The sequence below is a fragment of the Rhinolophus sinicus genome, linkage group LG01 (genome assembly GCF_036562045.2).
Source record: "Rhinolophus sinicus isolate RSC01 linkage group LG01, ASM3656204v1, whole genome shotgun sequence".
In the NCBI taxonomy this organism is placed as follows: domain Eukaryota; kingdom Metazoa; phylum Chordata; class Mammalia; order Chiroptera; family Rhinolophidae; genus Rhinolophus; species Rhinolophus sinicus.
In genome coordinates this window covers 127,296,786-127,312,032 of record NC_133751.1, presented here as the reverse complement: position 1 = coordinate 127,312,032, position 15,247 = coordinate 127,296,786, and the positions used below count along the sequence as shown (strand labels likewise).

Genomic DNA, 15,247 nt, shown 5'->3' with positions numbered 1-15,247 from the left:
TTTTTGCTCCAAAAGACGCAGTAGAGCTGATTGTCCGGCTAGGTCTTATTTTCGGGGAAACACAATAGGCTTCACTCTACAGCAACATTGTCCAATATCTATGCTGTCGGCTACCGAGCACTTGATACAAGGCTAATACAGGTGAGGGACTAAACTTTTTATTGTATTTAGTTTTAATTAATATAGCCACACGTGGCTGTAGGTATAGTATTCAACAGTGAAGCTCTAAAGGCCAAGTTTAATCCTGGGTATTGCTCTAGACTTAACACTAGCCTAAGGGATGCTTCTGCAGACCAGTACTCTTTTAATAATTTCCTGAAGGATAGAACTTTGTCCTGGCCTATTGTATAGGACAGCTATAGTCTGGAACGTCTTTCTAGAACCTTTGCTGCCATTTCCTTCCTTACTACTCGCCACCAACTCAATTCTTTACATTTTTGATCTTTGTAAAAGCAAGGACTATGGGGCAACAAAGTCTGGGTTCCAGTTCTATTCTGTCACGTCGGTAAGTTACTTTACCTGTGCCTCATCTGTAAAATGGGGATAAGTAACCTCGTAGAGTTGTTATGAGAAATATGAGTTAATAGAAGTAAAATGCTGAGACTTTTACTAAGACTGACACATAGTAAGTCTTTAGTTATCATAGCCATGGTAGAAATACTAGAATTACTAAGTAAAGCCAATGGTGCACATCTCTTCCTACCTCTGCATTCATCTAGGCAGCTTGAAATCAGCCATAGGAGTAGTTACACCTTGGAAATCAGCAAACACTACAAATAAAAGCTTTTTTTTCCCTAAAAAAAAAGCCTTTTTAAACATATTTACCAGCACACTACTGAATGCAACACTTGGATAAGTTAATAAGCTATTTCATCCATAAAGGTACAACCGTATAGTGTATATTTTCAACCCTTTCCACAGACAGTGATCTCTATGGCATACCATTAGAAATCTTCCTCTGTATGACAGCTATCCCTTTTTCTTTATGAGTCATAAATCCAACTAACCATCGTATTTTGCTGTGTATAGTGTGCATTTTGCCCAAATTTGTGAGGGAAAAATAAGAATGCACATTATACATCGGTAGTATTAATTACTTATCTATAAAAATGTTAATTCTTTTATTTATGCTTATGATTTAAAAGTAATAAATAAATGCTAAATTTCCTTTATAATACAAAAAACAAGCACCTAAATGTAAACAAATAAAAATTTGAATTAAAAAATTAAAATGAAAGGTTTTTTCCTCTGCAAGTTTGGGCCGAAAACGTGGGTGCACATTATACATGGGAGCGCTTTATACACGGCACAATACGGTATATTGTTATACAGCACTTTTTTTCAGCTTGTCCACAAGTTACCTTTAAGTTTTGATAAACTTTTTGCTGTTATAAAGGTAGGAATATCCCTGGCATTCACTTTAATTACTAAAGAAAAGTGATCACATTCCTACTGAACACACACTTAAAATGGTTTGACTTACCATTTTTTGACTTTATGATGAGGCAAAGGCAATACACACATTCAGTAGAAACCATACTTTGAATTTTGATCTTTTCCTGGTTTTGTAATATGCAGTAAGATACTTTCTCGTGATGCTGGCCAGTGGCAGCAAGGCACAGCTCCCAGTCAGACATGCGATCATGAGGGTAAACAACCAATACTCTACGTGTCCTGTGTTGATAATGTTTTTTTTGATATTGTGTCCTGAGCACATTTAAGGTCGGCTAGGCTAAGTATGTTGTCCACTAGGTTATGTGTATTAAATTCATTTTCAACTTACGGTATTTTCAACTTACGATGGGTGTATGGGGACATAACCCCATTACAGGTCAGGGAGCATTTGTATTCCAAAAGGAATGAAAAATTTTGGAAATGATAAATATCCAGGTAAATATAAAAGATGACTATTCTGCTGTACACCTAAATGGAATACATTCATAAGTCCCCCAGTCCCGTACGCATCCAGAATTTGAGTGATCTGTGCATGTAAAACCCTAAAATGAGATTACTGAGAAGGGACCTGATAGCTGTTCTTCAAATATTCAAAACCTGTTATGTGTAACTCCATAAGAAGCACTAAAGTTAATGGAAAATTATAGGGCATCAAGTTTCAACTAGTTTTTTCCTAAAAACTAGGGCTTCAACAATAGAATAGATTTCCTAGGCAAGGTAATGAGCTTCTTGTCATTAAATGTATTCAGACAGAGGCTTGATAATTATCTACCCAGGATGATGGAGCAGGATCATCTTTTAGGATAGTAATATTCTTGATTTATCTAACCCTATGTTGCCTAATACAAACTACATTACACCAGACAACTCTGATCACAATTCCCAGGACACAGTATAAATTTCTTTTGCTTTTTCTATCAATCCCTCTTCAGTCACACCACTATTTCTACAAGCTCTAGTTCACAATTACTTTTTGATTCTAATTTTAAAAATGCAAATACTATCCTCTTGTTTATAATATTTTATAGGTTATAAAATAATTCCAAATATATTAGTTCATTTGGATCGTTTGAAATCCTCTGGCTGGGAAGAGATTTATAAAACTGCTGTCATAACAACAGTCCCTGAAACACAGTACAGTAGCAGATATTACAAATCAACTCTTCTGGACTGTTGCCTATTTGGGTTTGAATGGCATATTGACTGACTTTATCCTCTTCTGCCACTAAATGACAAACACATGTATTTAAGAAAACCCTTAAATTTTAAGTTAAATGAATGTGAGGAACAGAAATACAAAATTTTTATTTTTAAGAATATTAATCCATGGCCTTTAAAATAAAGTGAAGGAGTACTTCTCCTGTACCCAAAAGAGTACATTAAAAATTACCTGTTGCAGAATCTGACTTTGTATCAGGAGAAAGAGGTGGTGTCTCACAAAGCTCTACATTTCTGGACTGAGAGTTTTCAGAAGGGTTGTTGAGTTCAAATGAGGTGGATGGCGTAGAGACTGAACTTTCTGACTGGCTGCCATTTGCCACTGATGTTTCACCTTTTAATGAGTGCATCTAGGGAGAAAACATTGAAATTTAAATAACAGATAAGAATCTAACTTAACATAGTAGATGAGACCAAAATATGAGTAAGTCAAGGTATACTCTTTACTTCTAAGTAGGTAACTCTGAAGTATATAATCCTAAACGTGACATAATCCTATGGAATTCTACTGCAAGGTGCCAAGAGCATAAAGCACAGCATTGCTTTTCCTTCAAATTACAATTCAAGGAAAAAAGTTACTAGCTACATTAGCCACCTGCCCAAGTTTATGCAAATGAGAAATACAGTAGGGTCCTTAAAACACGCCAAGCAATATACCCTTAGTACTTTAATGTGACAGCAACTCTCTTGCAACAAAGAGTGATGTACATTTTGTGGTTGGTTGAAGTAGGAAAAGGAAAAATAAGAAGTCACCCAAGTATTGGGTACAGGCACCTCTAACTTCCTAATGCTATTTTTAAAACCAGCCTAGGAAGAGAGTATTTACTACCTTTCAAGTTTAATGACACGGCAGATTTCTGAATATACAGAGCAGCTCCAAAAATATTCCAATGTCGAGTTCCTGGCATATCATTTTCACATGTTTATACAAAGAACAATTCTGTTCCTTCTCACCTGCCGGACTTTGTGAATTCTGGTCACAAGTTCATCTGCTGAAACACTTCCTGCTATTACTTCCAAGGGAATTCCACTGTCACCAATAAAGAAACTGGATGGAACACACACAACAGGATCTGTACAGTTTAATTAAGTCTAACAATTCATGGGAAACAAGGGAATAATTTTATGAAACACTACTGACAACAAAGCAAAACAAATCATCTGTGAATTTCACAATATAATCAGCTAACATATTTACAAAATAATTTCAACTACTGTATCATTATGCCTATAGTGCATGTGATACGTGAATTAGGATTTGTATTGCACGTCTGAGTGGAGAACATCCACTACACCCCCCTCTATCATAACTTTTACATCTATCTTGCCTCTTGCCAGCTACTTCTAACATTCCAAATTGTCCCATACTGCTTTCTAGATGTTCACAATAAAAAAACTCCCTATGATTCCATTTGTTACAATGTATTGTAACAAATAAGGACACTTAGTAGGAAAAGTTCCTATAAACAAGAATGTGTGAATTCTAAATAAAAATGAGTAATATCTGAATGTCACGAATCAACCAAGACAAAGGTAAACCTCCAAGCAAAATATATACAGAGCGGATTCTTCATTGAAAGGATACAGATTTGTGAAAATTGTAGGCAGGCTTCACTGTAAAACAAAATCAAACAGAAAATCACTAAGCGAATGCAAGTATTTCCAAAATACTGAGTTGTTTTTATAAAAATTTACTGTACCAATTACAAGCATTTTTCTGAAAATACTAGTTCCTTTCACAGCCATGAGCTAGAAAGAGAAAAATACAATTCTTATTTCAGACCTTTTTCGGTTTGTTTTATAATTTCCAGATTAAAGAACTCTCTCTTGTACCCCACGAACTAGTGGCTGGATTTGGTGGCTAATACTCAGTATCTGTCATGTTGCTTCCTCAGCAGGCGTCACACCTGAATACAGTATCTTAACTTGTAACAAGAAGACTTACTTGTGAAAGTGATAATATAATACTTGTAATAACAAAGGCTTCAAAACAACCTAAATATACAGCAATAAAAACTGATTATGCAATCATAAAAAGAAAAATGATACAAAAAAGTATGTCAGCTCGCTACCATTTGTGTAAAAAAATGGGAGGAAAACAAATATTTTTTCTTGATTTGGTTGCCACGAGAAAAGGAAACTGGGTGGTTAAAGACAGGGATAGGAGAGAGACTTCATACTACAATGTGAATAAGAGATATTCATCAATGTAGATGAGTAAATCTAAGAATAAATTAATATGTCCAAGAACTAGAATTTTGTTTTCTGAATATAAAACATGATTACCATAAAAACATCTGAAAATATAATAGGAAAGTATAAAAAATATTACCAAGAAACCTACCTTCTCGGAAATAACCACTTTAAACTTTTGATGCATTTCCTACCGATTTATTTTCAATGCAGGCTATCTCATAAATAAACATACACTAAAATGTTCCTAGAACATTAGGTAATTTTGTTATTGTTGTATAACAAATAAAACTTACTTTTCATAATTTAAAAGACACACTACAGTCTATTAGAAGGCAGTCCATAGTGACAAAAACAACCATCACTATACACAAATATCCCTGCATTCGCTAATAAAAATTTGTTTTAAAAAATGCTAGACAAATAAGTCTGTACATAATCTCAAGAATTCTGAAATTCTCATTTTTTCCCACATTCTCAGTAACAATCATCCTGCCATTACAGGTGCTTCTGGAAGGTAACAGGCAATATGGTACAATATACATTAAAATATTCTTTTCAAAAAACTATTATAGATTAATAAATACATAGTTTAGTAACAGTTATTGTGAGGCAGGCTGTACTATAATTAATGAAGTTTTTATTAATATTGAAATTTTTTAAATAAAGTTTATAAACTTAAAGGTAAATTTCTGAATATTTTAATCTTGAAAATAATTTTCAAACATTATTAATTCTGATATTCTCAACATCAAAGGACAGGAATACCACTTTGCAATTACTAATTAATTAGTGTTTCTAGGCTTTGATCATTGATGATTGACGTTAGGTTGCTGCTGACATCATAAAGAGAGACAACAGGGCATTATGTGCCTTCTAATGGAAGACATACCACCATCCATGAAGTAGTCTTGAGGCAGAAAAATAATCTAGCCTGAATCCAACTGTCAATTTACAGGAAATAGAGGAAGGGGAACAAACCAAATGACCCTAACAGGGCTGCAATCAACAAAATCCATACTGTAGGAAACTACAGAATGAATAACTTGGTTTCTTCACAAAATAAATTGCAAAGAAAAAGACACAGAGAGACATCTAGAGGGAAAGCCTACAGACTAAAAGATACGATAGAGTTCAACACATCACAATATGTGGACCGCCATGGTTCTGAACCAAACAAACTGTAACAAATTAATAATAAAACTATGACTCAGACAATTGAAAATTTGGGTATTTTATATTAAGGAATTATTATTTTGCCTTTGCAGTATTAGTTATGTTAAAAAATTAAGAATGCTTATCTTTCAGAGTCATAGTAAGATATGTATAGATGAAGTGATACGATGACAGATTTGTTTCAAAATTATATGGGATGAGTAGAAGTGGGTGGGGGTATAGATGAAATAAGACTGACCACGAGTTGATAATTACGAAAGTAGCTGACAAGTACCTGGGGACTCATTACATTCTTCTGTTACTTTTGTGTATGTCTGAAATTTTCTATAACAAAAAAAAAAATTTAGGGGCAGAGAAGGGATGGATGAACAAATAAAACAGACTTGTGGATATCAGGTACTATGAGGGACCTATAAATGTTCTTTTTCCTATTGAGTTAAATGACTTCATTCCTAAAAATAGGATCCAAAAGAATGGTGAAGGGGGCCGGCCCGGTGGCTCAGGCGGTTAGAGCTCCATGCTCCTAACTCCGAAAGCTGCCGGTTCAATTCCCACATGGGCCGTGGGCTCTCAACCACAAGGTTGCCAGTTCAATTCCTCCAGTCCCACAAGGGATGGTGGGCTCTGCCCCCTGCAACTAAGATTGAACACGGCACCTTGAGCTGAGCTGCCGCTGAGCTCCCAGATGGCTCAGTTGGTTGGAGTGCGTCCTCTCAACCACAAGGTTGCCGGTTCGACTCCTGCAAGGGATTGTGGGCTGTGCCTCCTGCAACTAGCAACGGCAACTGGACCTGGAGCTGAGCTGCGCCCTCCACAACTAAGACTGAAAGAACAACTTGAAGATGAACAGCACCCTCCACAACTAAGATTGAACAACTTGACTTGGAAAAAAGAAGTCCTGAAAGTACACATTGTTCCCCAATAAAGCCCTGTTCCCCTTCCCCAATAAAATCTTTAAAAAAAAAAAAAAAGACCCCAAAAGAGTGGTGAAACTTTCAGAGATATTCAATGATTTATAGTTACTTCCAATGTATTCCTGCTTGGTAGACTAGCAGAGCTTAAGCTTTTCAGCACGATATGATGAATTTGGAAAATGGAAATCAGAATTTAAGTCCTCAATATGCCTTAGACAAAAATCAACATTCTCATAATTTGCAAGCATCACCATAAATCACAACCAAAGACTATAATATATTAAAAATGAAAACATAAGCAAACCTTTTGGTATCGATTTTAATAGCAACAAAACTGTTTGAAGATGCTTCTGTCACTTTCTCATCTTCCCAACTTGCAGCCATCTGTGTAGACTGCTCATCATCACCTATAAAACATTTCAAGGATTCTGATCAAATATATGGTGATGGAAGGAGAACTGACTCTGGGTGGTGAACACACGATGGGATTTATAGATGATATAATACAGAATTGTACACCTGAAATCTATGTAATTTTACTAACAATTGTCACCCCCAATAAATTAAAAAAAAAAAATTTCAAGGATTCTTATAACACAAGGCCAGTATCTGCTGATTCTTTTCCCTCGAATTCTGGAACTTCAAATAAAATATGATCCCACAAATACTATTTTCTACCAAATTTGAAAACGGAATTTTCCCATAAAATGAAAAGTGACTATATGCATTATTAATAAAAATGAAAAACAAAATACTGCCACTTAGATTATACACAGCATTTTCTAAAAGACATCCAAGTTATGCAAATAGTATCCACAATAATTAGAAGTCATGGGTAGAAATGTATATATAGTGACTATTTTGCCTTCTGTACATGATTTTAGAAAATAAATGTACACTACTCTTTCTTTATGTAGCACTTTTGAGTTCAATATCCTCCACAGAACAGCATTTATTCTCCAGAATTCCTCCAAGGTGGACAGAGAGAGGCAGGCACATTCTGTTTACAGTCCTGGACTTGCTTTTTATTATGGTATGCTAATCATAAAAGTTATGCTGCTCCAAAACTAATCTATGGTGACAGAATTCAGCATAGTGGTTACCTTGGTGGAGATGCTACTTATTGGGAAAGAGCAGGAAGGAGCCTTCTGGGCTGCTGGAAATGTTTACATCTTATTGGCTGACAATTACACAGCTGTATTCATATGTAAATATCCATCAAGCTGTTCACATAATATATTTCACTTAATATACTGTGTTATACCTCAATGACAATATATTTTAAAAGTTACACCTATCAAGAGATTGTTTCCATTTTAGACATGTAATATCCAAATTTTAGCATAACCACTTATTGATGGGCAGGGGGAAACTTACCCAAGTAAGTCATTAAAAAATATTTCTGAGGTTAGCAGAGCCAAGTGTTTTCTCAAAGGTGAGCAACATTTGCCAATTTAGTAATAAAAAGTTTTCAGGCCACATTTTTCATTTAACAAAAATGAGATCATTGTATACATACTCTTTTGGAAACTGCTTTCTTTCCATGTGGGCCCCACTTCTCCAATTTAATCTACCTTTTTAGCCTCCCCATCTGTTATCTATTCATGGTAACTCCATCCTTTCAGTTCTCGGTCAAAAACTTGAGTTACCTTTGACTTCAGCTGACTCTATCTCCAAAATACAGTTGACCCTTGAACAATGTGAGGACTGGTGCGCCAAACCCTTGGCCCACACAATCGAAAATCCGCATCGCTTTTGACTCTATGCATTTATTGGAAAAAAAAAAAAATCCACATATAAACGGACTTGTGCAATTCAAACTGTGCTGTTCAAGGGTCAACTGCATATCCAGAATGTAACTATTTCTTACCACTTTCACTGCTACCACCTGATTTATACTGCCACCTCTCACCTAGTGATTATAATAACCTCCTAACTGGTCTCCCTGCTCCATCTAGTCTTAACACAGCAACTTCCCTTAGAAAGTCAGATCATATCAACCCTTTGCTCAGAATCCTACAATGGTTCCCTATTTCCCTCAAAATAAAAGCCAAAGTCCAGTGACCTCCCTGACCTTATTTCCTTTTAATTTCTTGCTATTCCTTTCCTTTCTATTCCACAAATATGAAAGACACACTCACTTTAAGGTCTTTGCACTCGTTATTCCCTCTGCTTGGAATTTTCTTGCCCCAGATATCTACGTGGTTAACTCTCAACTACCTTAAGTCCTTGCTCAAATATTATCTTCTCAATGAGGCCTTCGCTAATCACCACTTTGAATTACACCCTCCGATTATTCGCAAATGTCCTGTATTTCCTGTTTTTTCCCCCTTCGTCCTCTATAACAGAAATTTAAAAACTAATCTAAAAAAGAAAGATAAAATATACATATATGTGTGTACATGTATATATATACATACACACACACATATATACACACATACATACCATGTTTCCCTGAAAATAAGACCTAGCCGGACAATCAGCTCTAATGCATCTTTTGAGCAAAAATTAATATAAGATCCAGTCTTATTTTAATATAAGACTGGGTCCTATATTATATAATGTAATGTAATATAATATAATGTAACATAATACTGGGTATAATGTAATATAATATTGGGTCTGATATTAATTTTTGCTCCAAAAGATGCATTAGAGCTGCTGGTCCAGCTAGGTCTTATTTTCGGGGAAACACGGTATTATGTATACAGTTGATTGTCTCCCTCCACTAGCAGGCAGGCTTCAGAAGGGCAAGGGCTGTTTTCCTTTTTATTTACTGATACAACTCAAACGCCTACAACAGAACCTGGCATAAGTGGCATATAGCAGGCTCTCAATAACTATTTTGTGAAATTAATAGCTAATTTTTTGGTATAGTGTCTTGGCATGCTTACAATACTTGATTAAAGCTGCATATTTGAGTATATTTCATGTGAGACGAGATCCAGGAATACCAGGAACAGGGGCTTGAAAAATTTGGCCATGGAAAAGTAAATAGGGACTAGAATGCATCTAAAGGCCAAGACCAAAAAAAAAAAAAAGAAAAAAGAAGCCCATCAGGGGACTCCTAGATGTTGAAGAATCAGATGGGGAAAAGTACCAGTTACAGTGAGATCATTCTGAGCATCTCTTCCAAATCAATGACAAGACTATCATCCTAGGAAATAGCTGTATGGGAACATTCTTACTACAAATACTTCTTAGAGAATGAGTGTGAGGCATGAGGGATACTATTTATTCATTCTCTCATATATTCACGAGTTTGTTCCACATTTACTTCGTGTGAGGCATGGGGCTATAAACTAAATATAAAACAAATGAAACACTGCCTGTCCTCAGTGGAGCTTAAAAATCTAATGGTACAAAAAAGTACTTGTTTAGTAAACAATCATAAATAATTATAGTAATAAATGCTGTGGAAAAAGAATAGAATTATGAGAACATAATGAGACCTCTTTAGATTGGTCAGTGAAGCCCTTTGTGGTGACATTTAAGGTAGGACTTAAAGGATGAAAGGGCTGAGCCATGCTAAGAGCCAGAAGAGCTCACTAGCAGAATTTGGGTGTAAGGAAAGGCCTCTGTAATTAGGAATGTCACGAACAACAGGGAGCACAAAATAAAATGAAAATGAAGAGTTAGGAGTGAAAGATGACAGCCACACTTAGGGTTTATTAAGGTGGATGTAAGGGGGTGCCGTGTACTTGGACTGCAGAACGCTGGGGGAGAAAAAACAGCTTCAGACAGTAAATAGACAGGCTTGAGACTCCTGTGAGGCATCCAAGTCGGGATGTCAAGTAGGCCGCTGGAAGGAGGACGTGCTACTGCTGAGGTTGGTGCTTTGCACTCCCTCACCGATGTGGTACCATGTGTTAGAGTCCCAGATGTCACATCCTCACTACTAATGTCTGTCTGTGACTCAGCCTAATGTCAGCAGCAGCTGCTTGACCAAGAGGTGTAAGGCTGAATGGAATCACTTAACTCAATGAGAGCTATCTTAACACTCTCTGAGCGAGGTTGTTAATAGTCAACTTCGGTATCTTTGGTTTCTTATTTTAATCAAATTAGAACTATAATATGGAGTTAGAATGGCCTAAAATTTCAGGAGAAAATATTGTCTCCTTAGTGTTATCAACACTGTCCAAAGTAAAGGTAGCTAAAGAGAACAGTACCAACTCAGAAGTGAAGTGTTGCAGACCCTAGTAAAGCCAGCGATTCCAACCTACAAAACCACCACTGGTCAAAAACCTAAAGATTTTTATGATCTATTTTAACCCAAAAAGGCAGTAAATAGCGTCTGTCAAGGAAATTTTAGCCCACTTAACAACACTAGTCAGTGAACTGACACCTTTGCTTCAGGATCCTTGTCAGATTATTCTACCTTTCCAAGAACAGAATCAAAATCTTTCTCAGTTTTATCTCTTTCAATTTACATAGCTATGATACTTTCAAAAGCCTTGTTAATTTTTTGGCTGCACTAGTAGTAATCTCTCCAGTACCCTAACATCAAACCTATGATATTTAATTCATCAATGAAAATTCCACTAAATATAAAGTTGTCTAAAATGTTTCCCACTTGAGTGGTTATATGAACCAAAGTATACCCTTATGACCACTCCTTTCAGCTATATATTTTTAAAATTTTACTGAGTTAGTATATTAATGTTGAGGTCTCAGATCTAAGAAAATCAAGTTCTAGCTTTATTCTTCAGAGTTATGAACAAAGGTCTAGACAACCTGTACGTTTTGCAGTTTCATGACTCCATTGCCTACAAATTCCTGAAGTGACACTAATCCTACTTACCGTGTTTCCCCGAAAATAAGACCTAACCAGAAATTAAGCCCTAGCATGATTTTTCAGGATGCTCGTAATATAAAATAAGCCCTACTGTAGTTCCCCAAAATAAGACCAGGTCTTATATTGTTTGCTCCAAAAGACGCATTAGGGCTTATTTTATATTACGAGCATCCTGAAAAACCATGCTCGTGCTAATTTTCCAGTTAGGTCTTATTTTTGGGGAAACATGGTAGTCTTGGAGATTAACTTCCTAAAACTCTAGAAGAGCCAACAGTATTTTGAATGAGTCAAGGGACAGACAGATTCTCTGACAGACTGCTAACGGCCTTCATGCAAACATTCAACAGTGATTGAAATTCTGAAAGTATAATATGTGTTCATCAGTAAAACGTTAACTGAAGAATGCATATATACACACAAAGCCCCAAAGACCTATAACTTTATTTTACTACTGTAATAATTAGCACTACTGTTTCCAAATATTCGTTAATTATATCTAGCATTTCTTCTTTTAAATTAACTGATTAGCCCAAGAGTGCCTTCTAGGAACATTTGGACATCAATTGTGTTTTTTGTAAAAACATGACTACCAGAATCCTAGATTTCCTGATTTCTACACCAATTTCAGTAATTAAATAAAGTCTACAGTTGTTCAGGTTTTTCCTTAAGGAACAAAAAAAGGGCACTTTTTTGAAACTGCTGAAACAAATTGTCAAGACAAGATGTAAATCCTTTTTGTGACCCTGGTGCATGTCACTTAACCACAGTGGATGTTAATTTCCCTCATCTATAAAATGGGATAATAAAACCTGTTCTACCTACCACAAAAATCAACTGAGATTTTATGTGAAAAACACAACTTAAAGTGTCATCAAATTATTGTACTCTTAATAAGCATAGTATCTATCATTTAATTATCCTTTCTTTTTTTAATCCACGTTTTTTCATAGGATTACAGCAGTTATTTGTTTATGTGAAATATAACCTGTAAAACAGCATAAGAAAGTATTAACTACTCAAGCTCTTCTAAATTAACAGCATTGGGCTAAAATTTTAACATAACTTAAAACAACTATAAATTTTAAATTTGTTAAGTGAAACTCGTATTTCAACAACTTGTTCCTTACTGCAGTGCATAAAGTTATAGAGCTATTATGTAGTCTCCTAAGAGTCATGAGTTAACAATAAGTAAACCGTTATTAAACACAAATATTTCAAACAATACACCTCAAATTAACAGTAGTCACAAACACTGATATGGTTCCTGTAATGGGACTCAGCAAATCCGTAGAGGCATAGGTGTACTCTAAATCTAGAGGATTTCTTTTTAATTTCCCTTTTTAAAAACAGGGAAGTAATAAAATACGAAGCAAATTAACCCAGGGTAAGCCAGCGTAAATGAGTTAATACACGTTTTGGGAACTGCAGATATTAGACTAGGAAGACAAAAAAGAACCAAGGACTGAACGTCTACTTCTAAACAAATGGTGAAAAAATAATCAACCTGCAACAAAGCAATTATTCTATTCCATATTATCAATTATTCCCCCCTACTATCATTAAAAGAAAAAACTCAAACCCACATAAAGCTCAAATGTTTGCGTTTCGGGAACATATGAACGCCAATAACCGTGAACATCAGGTGGTTTCTCTTTGTTGCTTACCGATGACACAGCTATCTTCCTGAGAGGCCACTACTAATTACGAACCCAACTGCCTAATGGCCTGTCCCTGTCCCCGCCTAAAGCATCCCAAAGTGGGTCCTTGGGGACACAGCGCTCTATGGAGCAGCAGGACGGGGCTGTGGGGGCTCGGGAGGCGCGGGCGAGGCTCGGCGGGGAGCAGCGGGGCTGGGCTGAGGGCCTGCTCGGCGCGTCCCCTTCCTCAGCTCCGAGCTGTCGGCGAGCTCAGCGCGCTCTGGGGGCGAGGCCGAGACGCTGCCTCTTCTGCCCGGGTGCCGGGAGAAGCGGGCAGTGGGGGCCAGGCCCGCGGGGCCCAATGGACCGGGGAGGCGCTGAAATGCCAGGGACTGGCAGCCCCAGCTTCTCGGTGTACGAAAAGGCTGGGGACCCCTGAGGTTGGAGGTAGGCCGGAGGGAGTGACCCAGCCGTATCTCGGGGCCCCGCTCCCTTCACCTGCCACAAACACCACGAAGACCGCGCCGCTCTTCTTGGCCGTCGCGATGGCGGCCGGAATGGCGCCCTGGAACCACAGCATCGCTTCTCTCAGGCCTAGGCGCTCGTTCGGTGTGTTGTCGCCGCGGTCCCGGAGCTGACCCCGCCTTCCGCTTCGTCCGGCCCCGCGGCCCCCACAGTCCCCCGCCTCCCGCTCCGCGCACGAGAGCAAACCCGTCAGCGGCCCCTAGGGACACCAGCAGGCGCGCGGGCGAGGAGAGGCCCCGTGTCACATGACACCACACGTCGCCGCCGGCACCGTGCCCCAGTGCCTTGTCTCGTTGGCAAGTCAGCGGGTGCGCGCGCCCACTAGGCCTGAGGCCCGGCAGCCTCGGAAGTGGAAGGAGGCTGTAGGAAGGATGACTAACCGCTACGGCGCGTCGGCGACACCTCCCTGAGGCATGACGGGAATTGTAGTTTTCTTAGGCCTGTTCTCCCTCAATGTCTGGAAAATGTCACCGTGGTTTCCGGGGCACGGCTAAAGGAGGCAGCAGAGAGAGCGACTTCACAAGCTATAAAGGGGAGTTGAGGATGTGGCGCTCACTGGCGCTCATTGACCGAGTGATGCTGTCCTCTGCCTCTTTGAGACCTTAAGTGTGGAGGAAATCGCCTCTGCTGAGTGGAACCTGCTTATTGGGGAACGATGTAATATTACGATTAGTGGCCATTGTGTGGTAGGGTTTGGTGTCTCTCGGTATGGAACTCAGTGGGCTTTGTAGGGATTTAGAGCGAGGCTTTGATTTCTATTGAACTTGATTAGCCCAACTTGAAGAAAAGACAGGATAAAAACCACGACAATCACCTTATGTAATACCATACAGCCCATGTACCTGAGGGTATCGGTGGAATGCAGGCCTTGAGCAATTTTCTAGTCATTAACTAGAGATCATTCCAAAACCTCAAAACACTTAGCTATGCTATTGCCACAGCTGCTTTCTAAAGTAACTCAAAAGCAGAAAGTAGATCATTTATTTTCCAGCTACTTTCTGTGGTAATACAAAAGAGAAGAATAGACAATGAATTTGTTTACAATTTTATGTGAGAATGTTCTCTAATGAAGGTATGACACTTTATGGTTGGTTGCCATTAAAATGAAAACTGATCTATATTTCATACTTTCAGGAAATTACATGGTCTCTAGTAACTACTAGCTAAAGAGGCTTGTACGGTTTATTTAAAGTTACATACACTAGTCTCTTATACATTCTACATCAAATAAATTTCTCCACCAGTATAACATTTGACAATCTTTGCAGGATTAAGGAGGTGCTGTATCTGAAAACACCCCTTTTCTATAAATATTTAACCTAAAAATAACT

At 37.8% G+C, this 15,247-nt stretch overlaps 1 protein-coding gene across 1 annotated transcript in view; it reads right to left on the bottom strand.

The window, feature by feature from the left end:
* Window positions 1-14,267, bottom strand: part of UBXN4 (UBX domain protein 4) — a 34,282-nt gene extending 20,015 nt beyond the window's left edge. Inside the window, exons 1-5 of the mRNA XM_019731152.2 lie at window positions 13,890-14,267; window positions 7,261-7,363; window positions 4,259-4,287; window positions 3,628-3,746; window positions 2,846-3,023 (exon numbers count right to left, since the gene is read on the bottom strand). Coding sequence (XP_019586711.2) covers window positions 2,846-3,023; window positions 3,628-3,746; window positions 4,259-4,287; window positions 7,261-7,363; window positions 13,890-13,971 — 511 coding nt within the window. The 5' untranslated portion in view covers window positions 13,972-14,267. The remainder of the gene's footprint in view (window positions 1-2,845; window positions 3,024-3,627; window positions 3,747-4,258; window positions 4,288-7,260; window positions 7,364-13,889) is intronic.
* Between the last annotated feature and the right edge of the window lie 980 nt (window positions 14,268-15,247).